Source organism: Drosophila biarmipes, chromosome 3L (genome assembly GCF_025231255.1).
Source record: "Drosophila biarmipes strain raj3 chromosome 3L, RU_DBia_V1.1, whole genome shotgun sequence".
NCBI lineage: Eukaryota > Metazoa > Arthropoda > Insecta > Diptera > Drosophilidae > Drosophila > Drosophila biarmipes.
The window spans coordinates 9,809,162-9,830,367 of NC_066613.1; the positions used below are offsets into that span (position 1 = coordinate 9,809,162).

General features: G+C 38.6%; 2 protein-coding genes across 3 annotated transcripts; one reads left to right on the forward strand and one right to left on the reverse strand.

The window, feature by feature from the left end:
- Positions 1–120: 120 nt before the first annotated feature.
- Positions 121–19,697, reverse strand: LOC108028749 (uncharacterized). Of its 2 annotated transcripts, XM_017100718.3 has the most exons (7): positions 19,128–19,697; positions 12,352–12,455; positions 2,455–2,617; positions 2,286–2,393; positions 1,806–1,970; positions 1,648–1,748; positions 121–1,352 (listed from the first exon to the last, which is right to left on the reverse strand). In XM_017100718.3, exons 3-7 carry the CDS (start codon positions 2,567–2,569, stop codon positions 891–893), a joined length of 951 nt encoding a protein of 316 aa, XP_016956207.1. In that variant the 5' UTR covers positions 2,570–2,617; positions 12,352–12,455; positions 19,128–19,697; the 3' UTR covers positions 121–890. The 2 variants fall into 2 exon arrangements, with proteins under 2 accessions (XP_016956207.1, XP_016956208.1); XM_017100719.3 differs by lacking the exon at positions 12,352–12,455.
- Positions 19,698–20,094: 397 nt separating this feature from the next.
- LOC108028734 (probable 28S ribosomal protein S26, mitochondrial) lies at positions 20,095–21,197 on the forward strand. The gene is made up of 2 exons (XM_017100700.3): positions 20,095–20,394; positions 20,638–21,197. The coding sequence occupies exons 1-2, from the start codon at positions 20,186–20,188 to the stop codon at positions 21,104–21,106; spliced, it is 678 nt and encodes a 225-aa protein (XP_016956189.1). The 5' UTR covers positions 20,095–20,185; the 3' UTR covers positions 21,107–21,197.
- Positions 21,198–21,206: the final 9 nt, after the last annotated feature.

Genomic DNA, 21,206 nt, shown 5'->3' on the forward strand with positions numbered 1-21,206 from the left:
AAGACTGGTAACAAACTCTTTGATAAAAAAATTATAAATCGTAAAATAAACCGTCTAGGTACTAACAAATTTTGGTATCTAGCCTGTTAAGCTCCCCAAGAAACCAACTTTACAAAGATATTTATTTTTTGCTTTTATTTAGTATTTCCTTAGCTTACAGCGAAAAACATGAAACACATTTTTCAATTAAATTACAAAAACTAAACAAACAAGCTTAGCCATTAATCTAAGTGTCTTTAATAGTGAAATCTTAGCGCAACAATTATTAATTTCCGTTAAATAACGCTTTTAATATAAAGTACCTCTAACAATAACATACAGATATCGATTCTATTTGAAACTCGCTCGTTTCGCCTTGACTTAAGCTTAATTATAAATAACAATTTGTGTCGCTTTGATTTTTATGTATTTTACAAATGCTGCTTTATAATGCTTAAGTTTACTTTGTTTCTGTTAAATAAGAATATTGCAAATTAATTATATGTTGGTTGGTACTCCAGTGTTATCGTGCACAATTCCTTTCGAAGTGCGGGAGACTGGGCGTGGTCTGAAGGGCACTTGGGGAGGTATATAGAAAATCAAATACTTCTGGGGAATTCCATTCGAATTAAATACTCTTGCCTTGCCCGTGGACGGAAACCGTTGCTTACAGAAATTGTGGCCTAGGCCAAACGAATAATATGCATCCTTCTTGGAAGACAAATGAAAATGAATTTTCAATTTGCGGTTGGGAGTTATTAATTAATAAACGAGAGACACCTACAAAAGTTTCTCATCTCCACTCTTCTTTGTGTCTTTTTTGCTACTGTACACAGTCTTTGTATATTTTTGTTTTCTTTTTTCGTTTGCTTGTTTGTTGAAGAACTTTAGTCTAAGTGATTGAAACCATCTTACACCTCGGTGCTGTGCGTCTGAATTCGGACTTTCTTGACACTTCCATTTCGGCGCATCGGAGGCGAACTGCCGGACCCGGAATAGCCGGGATTCTGAATGCCCAGCGTTGGATCCGGCCGAGGTCTTGGTTTTTTCAGGCTCGACCGCAGTGGCGATCGGGTCACCGAGTCGAGGGTGGACCCATTGGAGACGCTGGTCACCGTGGTGCTCATGGAGGCCACACTGCCCGCCGTTCCCGCTCCATTCCGGATGCCACTGTACGGCTTTCCGGAGGCGTCCGTCACCGAGACGCCGTTGCGACTGCGCGGCTCCTTGAAGCCCGGATTGTTGAACGTGGTGGCACTGCCAGGAGAAGAGGCATCCAGCGCCATCGTGGGATCTCCGCCGGGACTGCGTGAGTAGATCACATCGTAGAGGGCGGCCACAAACAGGGCGATGGTTAAAACGATCGCCACGATCTGAGAAATAAAAAAAAAACGACTTAATAAAAAAGTACACAGCATAATTCAAAGGCAATCGAACGATTTTTACTCTCTATTGTTTCCATATAACTTTAAAAAATTATTTCTTTATTAAAAATATACTTTCTTGATTCATTAATAAATTTTATAATAAAAAATGGCTCTTATTTTTGACTAATAAAAATTAAGCGATTTGAATAATAAAATTTCTATCATGAACCAAACAACAGAAAATTTTTAGATTGCCTGATTATTGCTCACGCAACGAAATGAGTAATTAACCATTAATCACCTGTATATAGAAGGAAACGCCCCGCGATATCTTGAAGCCAAAGCGCTCCTGCTCATCGATTTGCAGAGCAAACAAAACCGTCGCTATGATGGCCAGTACACCTGGAAATATATTAATTTAATTACGCTTTCTTATCGTTCTTAGCCATTTGAACTCACCTCCCAGCAACGCCAACATTAACTTCACTATCACTAGAGTTGTGTAGGGCATTACCACCTTCTCCCTGGATGAGATCATCGCGTGTTGAATGACCGACAGAATGCAGAAGATGCCCAGCACGGCTGAGCTGCCAATGGCCAAAAGTCCACTGACGAAAACTGCATCTGTAATGGAGGAAGATAGACCATTAATTATAATTATATATTATAGATAATTTTATAAAAGTGTATCAAATAATTTTACACTTTAAATTAAATTAAATAAAATGTAAAAAAAACTTTTAAGCCATAATTAGATTTTTCATTTATTATTTTACTTTACATCATTAACTAAAATTAAAAAATCTTTAATTATTTCCTGTATATTTGTTATTACCTGCAATGTAAAAAAATTCTAAAAATTTAAAAAAATGTATACTAATATCAATATAAACAAAAATATGACCTGTGAATTTTTCTTCAATATTTTTCTATACTTACTGCTTAACCTAAACTTTGATACATCGTTGCCGCATTTCTCGCGGTTGTACGTCAATTGCTTGCAGACCTTAAACGGTCCGAAATAACCTCGATCGTAGTCATAGCCGCCTGCGAATTGGAAATACGAATTAGATTGATCGAATTAAAATATGGCACAGTGGGCACTCACCCGAGGGACTATCGTAGTAACCCCAGATGGGTATGCCAATGGCCACGGATGCCAAGGCGAAGCAAACAAAGCCCAGACAGGTCACCCCAGCAGCATAAAGTGTCGACTTTGCCATGTTTTACTGTACAGCATTACGATAACAGTCCAATTGAGATCCAACGAGCTGAAAAGAAACGAGCAGACATTAGCATTCCATTGCAAACACTTGCTTAAATAACGAAGACATCGTTCTGCCAAATTACAGTACGTCAAGTGCCCGTTGACTTTGAGCCACATTTACCAATCCAGGAGATAAAAAATGTCATTGTCAGGCGCATTTGAAATGCGAGCTCGACGATAAAGAGGCTGAGCTGTTCCCCGAAAATCTGCTTACATGCATTAGCAAATGTGCCTAAGGAGGGGCCACCCACATGACGTACTCGTACACCCGTAACCCACCCATCCGAGCACTTTGTCATCCTCGCATCGAGCCGTGTGTTCTCATCACGAACAATTAGATCCCATTCATACATAAAGAGCTACTTGCCGCTGACCTTGAGATTGCATAAAAAGACCAAGAAAAATAATGCTTACGCAGAGAAATATCTATCTGTGTGTAGGTCGCATGCACGTATCTGTATCCAAAAGATGCACAAAAGCTCTCAATTCAGTTTGCCTCAGCTTGCGTTTTTCTGTAAGCGGATTTCAGCCATAAACCGATTTTCTCTTACATGTAATTAAATGGTATTTTAGAATACATATTTCCAGAGTATCAATATCTATAGCTACCCCCAAAGACAAGTTCAGCCCGAGAAATGCCAGTTATTTTTGACAGCTCTCGGCTAATTGATGAGCTATTAAAGACCGCGTGCAAAAGTAGCGTTTAGGAAGTAATTGGCGTAACGACATCAACGTATACGTATTTTGGAAAAGTGAACGTTAAGTATAGGTGGTTTCATGAGAGAATAGCAGTGCAAAGACTGTGTGCTAATGAGTTGCCTACTATTCTAGTTGTTAATTTATGTAATTCGTATCAGTCTAGATATTTTGACAATCTTCAAGGCCTAATAATCAAATTGTCTTGTGGAATCTTTTCCACTTATCAACTGCAAAACCCCACGGTGAGTGTCTCCTACCTTCATGCTAATAAACTTAACAACCTTCTCAATAAGCCAGTCAAACCCACTCCCTCGTAATAGCATAAATAGTATCACATGCAGGTAAGTTGAGAGTCCTCTATGACAGCGAGAGATCGCAGCGAGCATTGAAATGCCAGAAACCAGAAACTGGAGACACACTCTGCCCGAGAAATCCAAATGAATCCGAGACGCGGTTGCCTCATCTTGGCAACTGAACTGGAGTGGAGGCTCCGATTCTGACGATGTTTGCCAGACGCTGTTTGTTGCTCTTAGCGGTAAATAGACTGGCGAATCTGAATATCAAGAAGGCGAATTTGTGCCGCCCGGCTTAGATTACCCCAACGAATGCCGCCCATGGTTCTGCTTCTTGGCTCGAAAGTTGGCCAAGAGGAAGGCTCGACTTTGCTCGCCGGAGTGGAACGCAGATTTCGAAAAGGCCTGGAATGCATCTTTGGAGACACGCTGCTCTAGGGAATCATTTATATCTTGATTTTTAATACTTAGTTCATAGTTTGTAATTATTATTTGATAAATTTGTGTACGTATAAACGAGGAAACTTAATATAGAACTTTTTTATAAAGATTTAATTGGGTATTTGGGATTTTGAGGAGAATGGTTTTAGAGAGATATGATATTTTAAATATTTGTGTCTTTGGATAATTCTTAAATATTTAATAAATACCTTTAACTTTACCTTGTATATCATTTTCGTATAACGATATTATTAGGTATCGCTGGTTTTACTTCCTAACAATTCCATCTTTCTTCTGAGCTCTTTGTGATCTTTTCTTTCTCTCTCCCAATTCATTCTGCAACTTTGTTGTGTGGCTAACAAATGGCAGCTAACCCCTGAGTCGAAGCTCAAGCCAAAGCCAAGCTAAGAGCCTAATCAAAAGCCACAGCCAGGCCAAGTCAAAGTCAATGGAATGAACTTTTCTCAATAGTGTCACGATTTTCAACTTGCATAAATTTCGTTTGGGTTACTCCTCTCCATTTCCCTTCCGACCACCAAAAAAATTGAAGTCTCGTCGCGTGGCTTCTTTTATTTTTTCCTCTTTCCTGGCCATCACACCGGAGATCGTGTGTAGGTGGTCGAGAAGGTGGAGAGAAGGCCCAAGGCGCTGTTTGGAATCGGGCACTGACTTATAGAGCTCTGGGCCATTTTGATTGCCCGCCTGGGAGCGTGATTCAGAGGTGATGTGCATATGTTTATATGATTTACACGCCGTGCGTTGGTGTCAAGAAAAAATGTACAGTGTATGCTCTTTAAAACCATACTTCAAGTAACTGGAAATATATTGAATAACATTCAAATACCTTACTATTTAAATTTAAATTCGTAAGTCTTAAACATTTCGTAGAAATGCCATACTTTTTACATTTTAATTAGTAATTCTTATTAAATTTAAGGAAGGCGTTTGTAAAAGAAATCCGCTTAAGAACTAAGCAACTTTCCATCTTATATATTCATTGAAATATACAGAATACATTTTAAGCCAGTTGGGTTACAAAACAGTCATTTTAAAAATATTTGTAAACATTTAATAAATATAACTTCTATAATTACGCAGACTAGGGATTGCTTTCACATCTTATTCCTTGTAAAACAAAGCTCTATCTATTTTAGAACGGTTCGTGTTAGGTATGTTCTACTGTTGATACTGGGTTTCCGCTTATTGAGTGGCCAACACGAGTGGCCAAGCGAAAAGCCACCAAGTGTAATTGTCAGCGGGTCGTCCGAGCCAAGTCAACCACACTGGCGTGCCACATGATGTGGCAGCCACTTCGTGTGGGTTTCCCCGGGTCTTTCGGTATTTTAACATAAAGCCATAACCATGAATCAAACCACCAATGAGAGGAGAAATCTTTTTATCCACTTTTGCCAACCTTATCTTAGAAAAATGTAAAAGATGGACTCTATTTTAGAACAATATTTTTTAGCTTAAATATATCTACCGGCAAGCCAGGCAAAGAATAATTTTAAACTAAAAAACCACTACCAATCTGGTTTCACTGCACTTTAAAGAGGCTTTTTTTTAATTTTTTTATTTTTTCCAGTTCATATTACATGTACCCAAAAATAGAGAAGGCTACATTTTTGCATTCTTTAAAGTAGTTTTATTTAGAACGGCTTCAGCGCACTTCGCCAACTGTCGTGCTTATAGACCATTAATAGCGACTTAGTCACCTCGATTCGGTTTATCTCCGACACAACTCCCAAGTAAAGTTCAACTCGTACTTCCATTAGCATTTGCAAATCGTCCGCAGCCAGCAAACCAAATCAATTAACTTGGGAAACGAAAGCCGGCCAAATAAAGCAATTTAACGCAGATCACAGTGGAAAAGAAAGGCCAATCACCTTTCGAGGATTGTCCAGACCCCAGCCATCCGCTCCAGACCCATTAGCCTCGCTCACTTAATCAGCAGAGTGTGCAAATTTTTCCAGACGAAGGGCCAACCTAGCGCAACCCAAATAAAAGGGAACTTAGACTAATGAAAAGTCGCTTTTCCGCGGAAATTGGGTCACCAGTGGGAACGAGCCAGCCGGACGGAGCAGGAACCCAGACAGGAAATTTACTTCAATTTGTCGGCCGGCTCGACTGGGATCGACTCGCCCGCCCGCAAATCAAATGGAAAAACGTGTCGCGGACTCTCTAATGGTGCCGCTCACCTTTCCACCCCTCGGCTCACATTTCCCCACCTGTATTTTCCACCTTTTTGCTATTGATTTTCAGCCGAATCGTGGTTGTATTATTGTTTGATTTTCATACCGTGGAGTTAGAGGGTATCACGTAAAAAGGGTGAACAGTTTTAAAATGCATAATCTACATTTCTTTATTTAAGCGGAAACTAACTTAAACTATTAAAAGAATATACATTTACCTATATTAAGGTTTTTTATCTAACTCACAGGGGGTATTATATATTTAATTTTTTTTTTTTGTTAAAAATGTCTAATAATATATGATTTTAAGAAGTTCAGGATTGTGTCAAATTATTTGTTTTTAAACAATAATTAAAAAACGTAATTAAAAACGGATATCTCAAAGCCTGCAGGCCAAAAGCGAAGTTCTAAATCGTCGCTAGTTGGCAACGCGAGGAAAGAATTTTCCGAACCGTGTTTTCTTTGCTTTGTTTATGTTTGGCCGCACTTGTTGCCATGGCAAAGTGCAAAACAGGCCACAACAGCTGGGGAAAAGTTTGCGCCGTTTCTGCCTTTGCCGTTGCCTTGGAAAACTTTGTAAATTTGGCACAGTGGAAATGCAATTTTCCTAGCGGCTCCCCTTTTTGGGGTTCTAAATATACACTTCGCGAGCCAAAGTCAAGAGAGGTTAGAACTTGTCTTAATTGAGTGACGGAGCAGACAGCTAACGAAATGTGGGTTCCTTACGTTAAATTAAACATGGGTTTGTTCGGATTAATTTCCATGGGGTCGATGTATTGAAAGTCTCCACTCAATACGAAACAATTTTGCAATGCAGGGGCATTACTTAATATAGTACTTAATTTGCGCACTAATTTATATATAATATTAAACGGATTTTATATTTTTAACAAAAAGTATATTGAAATCACTACATTCGATTAAATCTTTGGTTTCCATGATCTATTACACAAATACCATGGAAAACTAAAACCAGTCAGGAAAGGAAACGAGGCAGAAATCAAAGAAACTACTTCCGCTGGTTAAAAAGATTCCCGAGATACTTCTGAGCCACCACTTTCTAGAGAAAATTCGGATTCCCAGGCTCCGGAGCACAGAGATCTAGCATGCTAATTTCTGTTCACATAGGTTGGATGGTCGTGGAAATGGGTCAAACTTGTCTTCAGAACACGTAGAATACGTTTAAGTTCAAGCTGTGTTCATCTTTTGTTGTCATCTCTCCAGCAGGGTTTATAATTGCCGTTCTTGTTTGATTTGTGGTTACCACATTTCACCTTGGCTTGCCGACGGAAGCTCCCGTCTACCACCTTCTGCCCCTGTCCAGATCCCTTTTTCTCACTCGCTCTGGGGGAAGATTTTCACGTTTCGTTGGGTTGTGAAAAACTTTTACTTTGTTGCCGCTTCTTTAAACACTTCACTTTTTTATTTTGGGTGAAAGTTACCACCAAACAAAGGCCCTAGCGCTATCTGTGTGGCAGCGATCTCGTTCGCTCGCACTCAGCCTTAAGTAGTTCAGTAAACTGTCAGCGTTTTCTTCTTTTTCTATACTTTTCAGTTAGTATTTATCTATCGTTATGACAAGCGTGCAACATGCTGCAAGTGCGACAAGTTGTGCAAACAACAATCAAGCTGCCAACGCCCTCAAAAACTTGTTGGCCACCCTTTACACTGAAAAAAACTAGATATTTGATCAGAATACGGTACACAGAACTCACTTAAAAGGGAATTGGAGTGGGCGTGATCTAGTTTCAATGGCTTTCGTTTAAGTCAGTGAAATCTGAGCTATAAACATAAATGTAACATGATTTGTTAGCAACAGAACCTATAACTCCCTTCTGAATATAGAACTAAATAAATTAAAAACCTTTTTTTTTAAACAAATTACTAAGATATATATTTAGTATACTTTATAACATATTTAGGTGTAGACCTTCTACGGAGTCCTCCCGTTTCCCCACCCTTTTTCCATATGTGTGTCAGACATTGTCATTAGGCAGTGGGGAGGAAAAGGGGAAAGCGTTTTTCGTCCAGCTCTGAAAACAGTTTGTTCTGTGGCCAGCTGTTGGTGCCCCACTTTGTGCCGCAGTTCCATCTTTTCCACCATCGCACCCCCTCATATTTCACAGCCCCCACCCATGACTTGGCTGCCATATTGTTGCACAGGTAAGGCCGTTATTTACATAACATGTGCTGCATTTTACACGAAACGGTTAACCATCTTCTTTGGCCGTGTCAAACAATTAAGCATAATTGCGAGGCAAACAGCAAAAAGGGGAGTGTTGATGGGGACGATGGGAAATGGCCTGGGGCATGTTTAGTCAGGGCTTAAGAATTATGTCTTACATGGGTCTGGGTAAACTTGAATGTTGGTAGTATAAACAGCCATGTTCCAGCGTTTTGCGCATTAACTCAACTTAGTTACAGGTCAAATTAGTCTGACTTAGGGGGTGTAAAACAAGCAATTCATGACTCTTATGCATATGCACGTATGTATGTTTAAAAGATTCCAAATTTCCAAATAATACATTATAATAAAAAGCGTTAAGAATAATAAAAATCTTTAAAACAGGAACTCGAGTGTTCTTTTGATGGGCCTTTCTACTTCCAGTCTGAGGATAACTAGTGTTATTTTGATCATTAAATCTTTAAAAATATATATTTAAACATTAAAATAAAAATGACAAATCTTAAGCATAAACAAATAAAAAATATTTAAATTGTAAGTATATGTAAATTCGTTTATTTTTCGCAAAACTAAAAACACTTTATACCAGAATAGATAAAAAATTAGTTATATATTTCTAAGACAAATAAATATAAGCAATAAGTGATAAGCTGGTAGCGTTTATTTATAGAGCTACCTTAAAGGTAAGTAAAAAAATAACATATATAATATTTAAAAAACGAATGTGAGTATAATTTATTGCAACTTCAGTGTCTTTACTCCCATAGTAACCCAGTTTGAACTGCTTGAATTGCCACCCAGGGCGATGCTAACACGTTCTGTATAATGATGATGGCCCATTGTCGTCTATTCACTTAATTTGCTTGTGCTAATTTCTCGCTTGATACGGCAAAAGTCACACGAAGAGTCAACAGAAGCGAGCAGATTTAGGATTGAGGTCCAGGGGACTGGAGATCGGGCTGGGGATACGCCTCGGTCGATTCAATAAAGTCATTAGCTAAAGTAGCCAATGCATCGGGGACGTTCGCCGGTCCAAGATGAGAGCAGAATGGAGCGGGTTGCGGCTCACTGACTTGGCAAATGGAAAGTGCAACGAGGCAACGATGCTGCTGCACTCAAAGAAAATCATGTTGATAAGAAAAAGAGATAGAAGAAACCATTCCCGAAAATAAGATCAAAAACTAGGTGATATCAATGCTCAAGTATTTGAAATGACACGGAAAAAAACATGGAATACCTGCTACTCATTTTAAGTTATTAAAATAATATTAATAAATAAAGAAATACATTTCAAGTTCTGAAGACTTTAGATTATTACACTGATGTTGTACTGATTCTAACATTTTTTTTAAATGCAGTTCTCTTAAATGCTATTATAATTTCAACTGTAAAAGATATCGCCGAATATGTAGAAACATACGATTACGAAAATGTATCTAACAGTTTCTGATAATACTTCAATGATAGTAGTAGAATGTATTTTTTCCCAGTGTAATTTTGCTGCTGGTGGTGGTACTCATGTTGCTGCTGTGCATGTTGCTGATGTTGCAAGAACGACTCGTGTGCATGTGTGTTCGCATTGTTAATGGCTGCCGCTGTCAGTTAATAATTCTGCGTGCCGCTCTCCACGCCCCAAGGCGGTGCCAACTAACCAACTAACTAGCCAACTCCCAAAGATGGTCCGTTATCTGGCTGAAAGTCGATTTATAGCCCAGAAAAGGCGAAAGCCCGGGGATTTCTATGTATTCGGAAAGAATCGAAGGAGGCTCCCAAGAATTAAATCACATTTATTAAACCAGATTTGGGTTAGAGCAACGCCTTTAAAACTTTAAAAATATAGGAAAAATGTGGTTTACAAATAATATGTGGTCTTTAAATAAAAAATATTTTTTAAATAAAATGATTTCCTTTATTTTTGTAAAAATAACTTAATCCGTGAAAGTCACTGGACCAAGTTTGTTGCCATTCCTCGCAAATTCGCAAAAGAATAGAGCAATCCCCAAGTAGAAGCACGCGATTATTAGCTTTAGAATTCCTATTAAATCATTTTCAGATAGTTTATGGTTTAATTATTTATTTACAAAATAAATTGGAGTTTTCAGAGCTTGCCCAATGCAATGCCATAATTATATTTTGCTTGTAATTTAAACTATCCGGAAGTTTAAGCGGCAAAACGCATCCTATCTTTGTTTATCCGCTTCAAGATACTCCAGACCCTTGTAGACCCTCTTCCACTTTTATCAGATTTTTTCGACACTTGCGCCTTCACGCCAATAAATAAATAAACAGAACAGAACAAAACTGCCTGGCACCAGAGGCTCCACAAGCCGTTCAGATGGATGAATGGCCAACTGGCACTCGAGTGTGTCTGGACTTGGCTCTGGGTTTTCATTTTGTAGGGGAGTTGCTCACCGATGCAGTCGATAAATCACGTGCGCTGCTCATCTCGAAAGGCGATGTGATTTTGTCAGCCGTGGCAATGGGAAAATTAAAACGCTGTTGCCATGACTCGGACTTTTCAGTTGGCTAATTAAATAGGCAAATGTTTGGCTATAACCTTTTTGCAGGCTAATTAACAATTAAAATCACGTCAAAGATTGAAAGTACTTCCGGAGAAGCAAGTGGCACAGAGCGGAAAACATAGCTTCCTAAAATCTTTATGGGAATACAGTACAGTATAATAATATAGTACTTAATATTGGTATAGAATTAGAAATATAATACATTTATTATATAATCTTAATCCGTAGATAATTAAAAAAGTTAATTAAGTGAATTTTAGCAATGCAAGCTACAACAATAGGTACATACATTATAAAAAAACACAAAAATTCATAAATTTCCCCAAGCCTCCCACTCAACAATTGGCTTCCAGACAAGTTTCTCTCATGTGCGGATTAATTTATACCTCCGTCAAATTCGAATTAACATAATGTTAATCAGTCGCAGATATTGTTGAAAACAAGTTTTCATTGTCTGTAATAAAGGGGCGGCCAAAGGTTAGCGAAAAGAAAAGCCTCTAATGAGGCGGCCGCAAATACTTCAAACGCAACTTGAGAATTTCTAGCTCGATTATCATGTTCGGAACGTATCTTTCGGTTGAGTCATGCAAATATTGTGGATCGTCTTTTGGCCGCTGCCCTTTTAATGTAATTTAATTTGTGCCTCATTCCAGTTGTCAGATATTGAACCGGTTGCTGCTGTCTTTCCCCTACGCTCCCCGTCCATTCATTCATTTATTTATGATTGTTTTGTTCAGTACTGGCAAAGATCAAGGGTGTATTGAATCAATAATTAATTTATATAAATTATGTAATTTTCTGAGTAAAAATTGAGACTAGGAAGGGGAGAACACAAAATAATCCTATGTAATAGGTTGCAAACCACTTATTTGTTTAATATTTATCATAACATCTTAAAACAAGAGAAAGACAATAATAATACATTTATAAAACCAATATCATCTAGTATCTTTTCATATCGTTTTGTTTTGAGTATTTAAATTTAATTTACGTACAATTCGAGCTTGTAACCCTCACGGCGTATACATAATTTCATAATTTAATGATGTCGCAAGAGCAGTTACATTTCGTTCTCCTCGTGCTCATAAAAATGCGTAAAAATTAAAAAGAATGAGAATTAAATTCCGTAAAAAAGAAGACAGAAGCGGGCGCTGTTTAGGTTAACAACCTTGACCGCGAATTTTGTTGGGAGAAAGAGTGGGGAACATTCTTTTATTTGACTTTTATTGGTGTGGAATTCAAGCTGATTCGGCAAATATTTGGACTTCTGAGAAAACTTTAAAAGTGCCTTAAAAAGTTTAATACCCGTAAGAAAAGCTTTAAATCATAACTAGGAGTTTATACTTTTTATGATGCATGGCGTGCTTATTTAAGAACGAAATTCTCTCTTCAAGTTAAATACTTACTTCTAACTAGTTTTATAAATCCATTTCACTTAGGCCAACTTTTATTTTTCTTCTGCTACAATCCATGACTCAAGGATTCGTTATGGGCGTGTTCTTCTCCCTATCTAAAAGGTAACATAAAACAAATAAGAGATTAGTATGGAGTTGTTTGCTGCTTTTCAAATCAATGAATCAGAGATATTTTTGTATTTTACTGGCTTGTGGGTTGATCAATACGTGCTGTGGGTATTTACTTGGCTATAAAACTGACTTTAACCCTACCTATAAGCTAGAAAAGTTCCCATTGATAGGTATTTTTACCTGGAATTAAACTAATTACTTGTGAGATTGACATTTTCGCTTATTATATTCATAGGTAGTGCTCCTAGGATTATGTTTTCCGTCTACAAAGAGTCTTCCCTAATCACTTCCCTTAATTAAATGATAAACTTCACTAACAACCATTGCATCAAGCACAACAACAATTGCTCAAACTCTTATCAAAAGGGGGAAAGGGGGTTGGCAGTCGTGCCTTGAATCGCCGAGTTAAAATTGCATGACAATTACCCCAGAGACCCGGAGAGTCGAGCAAGAAAATTCAACGACATTTGTATGCCAGTTGCGCAGCAATGACAATGGTTACTGGAACCCCCTAGCAATCGTCCACCTCGACGCCCCTGCCCCAAAATTGCGTGAATCACGTTAGTCAGCGGCGTGACGATGGGTGAAACGCAATCAAAAGTACTTAAAAACCCAACCGAAAGTTGACAGGCGTCGTTGATGGCTTTCTAATTTCCTCGAGCTTCGCTTCTTTGGTTTGGGCAGAAAAAGACACTTTAATTTGAGACTTGCAGCTCACATGTATTATAATTGACCCCCAAACAAAAGCTGGAAACTAGGCGAGCAAATTGTTGTCTCTTTTTGCGGCCCCTTTGTGTGAGTTTTGTGTTATGCAAGTTGGAGCATTTATACTTGACCTCTTCAAATACTTTTGTTGATTGAGCAATTGGAAACCACCCAAAAAAGAATTCGGACAATTTTGTTCAATTTCAGAAAGAATATTTGGTAATCGGAGTAGCATCAATTAGATAAAAATTGATTGGCTTGTAGATGCAGGCAAAGATTTATGGACATTTTCCATAAATAAAATCAAATCAGATACAAAGTTTTATTAAAGTTGTTCAAATTGCAAGCCCTTAACTTTAATTAAATTTTTAAGAAATACAAAGCATGGTAATTCGTGTAAAATTACTTATTGTTGTCAAGACTGCATGCTACAACATTATAAAGGAAACATTTAAATTAAGCCATGATTACCCTAATAACATGGGAACTCTATTTGGGTTCCACTTGGAAGTGTAATACCATTTAAAACGGAAAACGGAAATTTTTTAACGACGAATCTTAATTAATTTAGGGTCTTTTCATTGTCATTAGCTTGAGTTCTTTTAGATTATCCACGTGAAGATCAAATGTGTATAATATAGTTATAAATTTTATATAAAACTTTTCCCAATGTTCCCAAACGAATCCCAATAGTTTTGGCAGTCCATTAACTTGGCTTAACAATAGTTCGGACCAAGCTGAGTGCTGCACTTTCGTTGAAGGCCTCGCCCCGTTTAATTGGACCAGAGCTTCCGTCTGGGGCAGCCCGCCTTTTCATCTAATTTCCTGTTCGACAATGGCAAAAGCAGTTTCAATTTCGAATCAATGCAGGGGAACTGCCCCTCTCGTGTACTCAAAAACATAATGTAGAACAGAAAACGGATTCATGTAATCAAAGTTAACGCAAAACTTCCACAAAAGAATCGCTGAACCGCATCCTCCCTCCGAAAAAGGGAAGAGAGCAGTGCACTAAATAGCAGCATAAATTTCAATTAAAATGCAGCGAAATAGGAAAGGAAACAACAAGATACAAAACCGCTTTGGGCTAACTCCGAGGGATCGGCAATGGACCCTGTGGAAGATGAGGCTAACCGTTCCAGACTCAATTAAAAGGGCACTTAATTACGCAGTCAAAGTGTGCAAATGTGAGAGCAAGAAATCTAGAAGGGAGACCCGTAGAACACTTGTAGGAAGAATGCCATAAGTCAATTTGCATAAGACAAGCTGGAGTTTGGATTGACCATGAAGCCGGCTGCCGCGCCAATGCAATTTTACAGTGGATCAGGTGACTGAAAAAATATTTACACTATTTAAAAAAATATGCTCCCTGATTTTATTTTTAAATAAAATATTTAAATTATCTTTAATGCCATAGATGTCTACAATTAAAAAATTTTTATAGATACCATCGACCAATACAAAAACTATATCAAACTGTGCAAATGGTTAGCGACTATGAAAAATAGTTATAAGTATTTATTAGTGCTTCGGTTACTATTTGTTTAATAGTAAAAGTTACACAAAATGGGAAGCTAGGCGGATTTTATTGTTGAAAGGCCCTAATTCGCTGGTCAAATTAACAATTCGGAATTGATTATTATATTGGGCAATTTCATTAAATATTTTTTGAGATACTTCTTCCTTAAATGGGAAATATGGGCACTTCTTCACCGTCTTAAAAATAATCTTAGCAAGAAAATCAAATACTAAAAAATTTACGTTTCAGTCATTTTGCTTTAAACGCTATTTTGTTACATTTTTCATGATGGGGAGAATATGGATAAAATTTACCTAGAATGCCAAACATTTTTTTAAATAAATGTAAAATAAATTATAATAAAAAAAATATTATTTTTAAAATACGCCTGAAATGGATCCACTGTTCTGAACCAAGGCTTGTTGCATGTGTGCATCGCGCTCGCTGCAACAAATTAGCTGTCTCGCTCTCGGGAATGCACAAAACGCTGACCACGCAAGTGTGACGTCGCCAGTTGTTGCTGCGGCTGCTGCTGCGTCTGCGCTGTTGCTGCTTTTCCAATGCTATTTGGCCACTCAACCAAAGCTCCCCACTTCCATGCCAGGCCTCCTCTCCACGCCCCTCCCCACCCCTTCAGACCACTCGACGCAATGCCGTCGACCTGCCCACATTATGTAAAATTGAAAATCCGATAGGCGGGGTCCCCAAACAACACACTTTTACACGCATGCACCTAAGAGAAAGATAAGCATCACCTTTTTATGAAGGATTCACACATAAAAAACGTTTAACGTATTTTGATAGACTTTTATATTTCAATATTAAAGAATATGGGTTCCAATACATGTTGCTTTATTTTTTAGCTTTAAGCAAACCTTAAATTAGTTAAGATATACTTAGGTATTTCCAAAGAAAATAATTCTATTCTATTCGCATGCATTTTCGTTTTTGTTTGTTGTAATTTTTAATGCAGTTTATATGTTATGCCATAAAATTACTTTTTATGCAGGTTTTAGTTAAAACATTAAATTTCTTTCTGTGCAGCGACAATAACAATAAGAAGAAGAACAATAACAACGACCAGTTTTTGGGGTCTAACGGTGCTTCACGTCACCTACTTTTAATTTTGGATTTTGAGTATTTGGTAGATGAAATACCTTTTTCTATATGTGTGTGTGCGTAGCCGTTAAAACCGGTTTTTTTTTGGATTTCCTCAAGATTTTTAAGCATTGAAAACGAAATTAATTTTGAAATTCGGTTAAAAGAAGAAATTGAGAGGAAAAAAGTTCAACCCGTGGAGTTTTGACCGAGTTTTCATTTGGATTAGAAATGAACAAAGGTTCTGAAATAAAAATTTTACAGCGTAACACACATAAATGAATAATTTTTGTTAGTTAGCCTTAATCAATACATTTTCTTATATAAAGACAACGATTTATGTCATACCTAAGCCATATTAAAATCGGTGATCAACTAGATACTTTTCTACGACTTCAACTATAACCTGTTTCACACATCAAGGCAGCATTTGCATATTTTAACCACTCCCCGAAACTTGATAAGTAACTTGAGAGAAAAATGATGAAAGCAGGGAAAAGCGTAAAAGGTCTTCAATAAAAAGCGCGTGCCAGGGTCAACTGAAGTCAAATCTTGTAATAAACAGAACATAGAACATACTTTTCTAATAACTAAAAAGAAGGAGCACTTAGTGCACCGGTTGTTGAATACCCCTTAGCCTTTTACTTTTTACCAATGCCAACAAATGGCGAGTTCTCAACTGGAATGGGGTTTATAATAGGCCAATATATACACAAACATGCCTTTCTCTCTACTCGTATTCTATTATAGATGCCTATCTTTATCCATACGGAATATGAGTTTATGGAAATCGTTTGACATTAATCTAAGAAATTTCTTCGAAGTAAGAGCAGTAAAACGATTTATTTAACAACAAACATTTTAACAAACATAAGGAAAGTATTACAAATTATTAAAAACAATAGAAAAGCATAGAAATTTAATTGAAAAAAGATAGTTAGCTTAATATAAATTATGTTAAAGTTGTCCCTAATAAAAATTGAACTGCTTCACAAGCCAATTTAAATTTATTTTCATATTTAATTGTATACTAAGTGCATACTTTTAAAGTAGCAACCTTAACTAGCCACTTAATATTCGCTCAGCATTGCAAATTCATTTGCTTATTAATTTATTCCTCATAGGAAGAGCGCAATCCATAAAATGGTGCCCCAAAATAGACCCAAAGGCGAAGCCTGCCGTGTCTCAGAAATGTTTATTGTCCCAGTTTTACGAGCCCGTAAAACGCTTCATCGGCAGGCATGCAACTGTTCCTTGGCTAAGAATAAAACGCTCAATGAGCAGGCCAACACTTTCGGTTACTCGGGCTGGGGCTCATTTTGCGTAGGCTCATCCCACCCCAGATGGCCTCATTTCCCTTCCCCAACGTGACTTTTCCTGCGCCTAATAGGTCAACTCGGTCAGGATTAGGTCACATGGGCTGCACCCTCATCCGTGTTGCGTTGGCCAAAAAGGTTAAGTTGGTAATTAAATTTGAGGTCAGTTCTCCAGAAGGCTATCTAGATGTGGCAGGTTCCTGCCATTGTAGTCGAGTTTGCGAAAGGCTTTTATCTACGAGAACGAAATGTAACGAATTCCCTTGCGTGTCAGATTGTCATCATTTGCTGAGATCATCAGCAGGGAGTCGTAAATATAGTTTGTCAATCTTTCGCTTGGCTGGGCGCTTTGATGGAAGGCTGAGATGGTTAAAAAAAGCACGGCAGTAACCAGGAAAAGATACTTCAAATCAAGGGATTTTCTCAAGTGCTTTGGACTCATTTTCTTTGTTGTTTCAGACCTTAGAATGTGATTTTGATTTGACGTTGCCCTATTACTTGATTACCGGTTCTCGGGGTTGGTTTTTAGCTTAATGATGTAAGCACATGAGTGGTAACTTTGGCTTTTATTTGGTTTAACTTTCATTAACTTAGGGAAGTTTGCTTAGGAAAATGGGGCTCCTATTACAAAAATTGAAACATAATCGTGTGTAAGACAATTTAATATCATTAAAAGCTATGTAATATAATTATAATAGACGTTGATACCAGAACATAAAAATCTGAAATTAAATTAAATGTAAGACTGTTTTACAATTTAACAGCTCACGTTTTGCTTCTGTGTGCCTGCTCAATATGCTAAACAATGTTAATTAAGTGCAAAACTTCACTGCGACATTCTGTGACAATTATTTCGTTTTCCAACCTGCAACATGGCCGGGAAGGAGCGCTGTAATTTCGTTTAATTGCCCCCAACATTTGCTAATTAGTTTTTACAGTTGGGGAAACTCTTATCACAGTTTGCGAATATTCTCAGCGCACTGCGAAAAAGTTTGCATATTTAAGTTGAAGTCAGGGCCCTCCCCCAGGTTTCCCCCCTGAAAGCCAACACCTGCTGAGCTGCCGTGACTGAAAGTCGTTTAAACTGTTTCACTTGCTGATGTTGTTCGATGTTGTTGCTGCTGCTGGCATAATTATTTTTTACATTTTTTGTGTTTAGGTTTTCAAAGAGTTGAGTTGGAGCTAGGTAAATAAATTTGCCAGCAGATTTCGCACTTGCACAGGCACCCAAGGCAAGACTTTTGACTTTTGCCTCGGTTGGTGCAGTGGCCTGAAGTCGTAAATCTTTTTCGGAATTTTTAATGAGCTTCGTTGATAAGCCAAAGGGGGTTATGTTGGTGGGAAAATTGTATGTTGTTCCAAGAGAAAATTGCAGGTTTGAAGTAGTCCAAAAGAGACTTGGATATTACTTTGGATGAGTTCATTTAGCTGGGGTGGTAATAAAATAGGAATTTTTATCAACATAAGTGGTTTAAATAAATTCTTTAAATAAATATTTTTATTTTATGGTTTTGAGATCCCCAATTTTTTTAACTATCACACACTTTTTAACTTTTATCGTTCAATTATCTTGCATTCTTTGTGAACCGATCTCATCTGCATCACGTTCTTAGATAGGAAATCTTATCCCATAGTAACAAGATTAATATCTGAACAAACAATTCTGAGGAATGTGAAAGTAAACAGATACAGTCGTTGGATAAGTAGCATAAGCTATAATGCCTCATCGCCAATAAAATGGTTCTGATATTACATTTGTATAGAATATATTTTATTTTCTAAATATTAAAAAAGTATAGTTCCAAAAATATTAAAATTTTATAATGTTTCTTATTGGAATGATACTATTTTCCACCAAATTGTAGTTTATATTTCGGTTTTATATTACAAATAGTTGGGCAGCGATAGAACATTGATCGTCCTCCCAGATTATTCAAATCCGAAACGATCTTTTCGGATTTTTTTGCAATCAGAGGTAAACAAAAATCAAAAACGACAATATCTAAAAAATGCCAACAAACCTGAAACCTGTACGAGTGGTTCTCTGCCGCTGCGCTGCCTCCGCCGAATGCGCTGCCGCCGCCAACGGCGACGCCAAGAACTTCGACTTGAAAGCTCTCAGGCGAAGTTCTTGTGGTTCTTGTTGTTGTTGCTGCTGCCGCTGCCTTTTTGCATGTGCAAATCGAGGGAGAGCGAGTGAGAGGGAGCGATGGAGCCCACTAATACACGCGCGTTTTGACAGGTAAGCGAAACACGTCGCAAAGAGAAGAAGAAGCAGTAATGAATGATCGTCGCTCAACTTTTCGGTTGCATTGGTATGCGTGTGTGCATTTCTGGGAGTTAACTTTTAACACTTTTTAGCCTTGGGATTTCTAAGCAACTAATGCACTTTCCACACTGCCTTTGAACTGATTCAGAACTCGGACATTTCACAACATTTTCACACACACACACTTTCCAGGCGCGCCGGCTGCGCAGGCGACTTTTGTTTTAAGCTAACCCACGTAGAAAGGTCGACGAAGCGGAGCTCGTACCTCGTAGCTACTTCAGTGCGTCCAGCGCGGCGATATATCGTCGACTGAGTGGGCAGTTACTTTTCGTACCTTCCGCCAAGTTCACCTGGCCGAGAAGCTTTTGAGCCCGAGCTTGGCGGAGCGCAGCCGTGAGAAACGCACTAACGCGTTGGGCAACCAGCTGTTTTCAAGCCAAATTTGGCTGTTTTAGACCACACATACTGAAATACTTACAGATCGAAAAGTTCTCATGTTTAAAGTTTTAAATTCATAGGTAGCCTAGTGAGTTATTTTAAATACACGTATTACAGCTTAATGGATACCCAATAAAACAATTTATGCATGCCAAACACCCGATTTTGTATTGATTTACTCATAAAAGTGGACTTTAATTCAACCCATTATTTTTCATAAATATTTTTGGCTATCATTTTCTAGTTGGATCACCCTGATCGGCCATCACTGATGGAACCAACAATCGAACTAGTTCTTGTCAACAGAGTTGCACAACAGTTCCAGCGGCAGCAAAGTAAAAATTAATAATTCTTAATTAAACTGCCTAAGAAATGCTGCGTGCTGGATGCCAACTGCTGGCGCAGTCCGCCCTTCCGGCCGGAAAGACGGGCGGCAATAGCTTCGCCCTGGAATTCGTCCGCTGGCGCCGAAAGCCGCGGTGGCTGCCGGTGGCCAAGAGCAAGATGTTCCGCGTGCCCGAGCGCAAAAAGCAGACGGAGGAGGAGCGCACGGAGCTGATGAGGCTCCACAACCAGTACAAGTAGGTTGGCCATCCTCAGATCCCCATCCCAAGCTCTATTTTTCCACCAAGGCTGAAGGGTTCCTGCAATCCAGAAATCCATCTGCCACCAATAAAACCAACCAATAAACCATTCCCCTTACATATTATTATATTTCTCGGGACCTATTCCTAAAAAGAAGTACTCGTTTCAACCGTGACATATTGATTTAAGTAATTTTACTTTTTAGCTGCTAACTTTAATCCTAAATTACTTATTTCCAGAACCCAACTCCGCTCAGTGCGCCAGTTTTTGAGAGAAGAAAACGTTCGGCATGAGGAAACATCCACCGCAGACCACATCGTGCTCACTCCCGAGCAGGAGGAGGCCGAGTTCCAGAAATGCCTTGATGCCAACGCCGCCTGGAACGCAGCCATTGCCAAGGAGCGGGACCAGCGCTTGGCCAAGGAGCGAGAGGAAAAGGTGGCCTATGTTCAGGAGCGACTGGAGGCACGCCAGGTGCGTGAGGAGGAGCGCAGAGAGCAGGCCAACCAGCGTGTTCTGCTCGAAATCGAGCGCTCCAAGACGTACATCACCAGGGAGAACTTGGACGCAGCCATTGAGACCGCTCTGGCCAATCCCGTGGACCACAACTTCGCCATCGACCTGGCCGGGAATCTTTACCAGGGACGAAGCACCTCTCAGCTCCCAGATGCCAGTCCAGAGCCCAACCAGCAGGTGGCGAGTAATTAATCCGTTGTCTTAGTTTGTTGTTATATTAAAAGTGCTTTCTTTGCTAAATGTGGTTTCTAAGGGATTGGAACCAAGTTTACCAATTCACAAATACGCGACT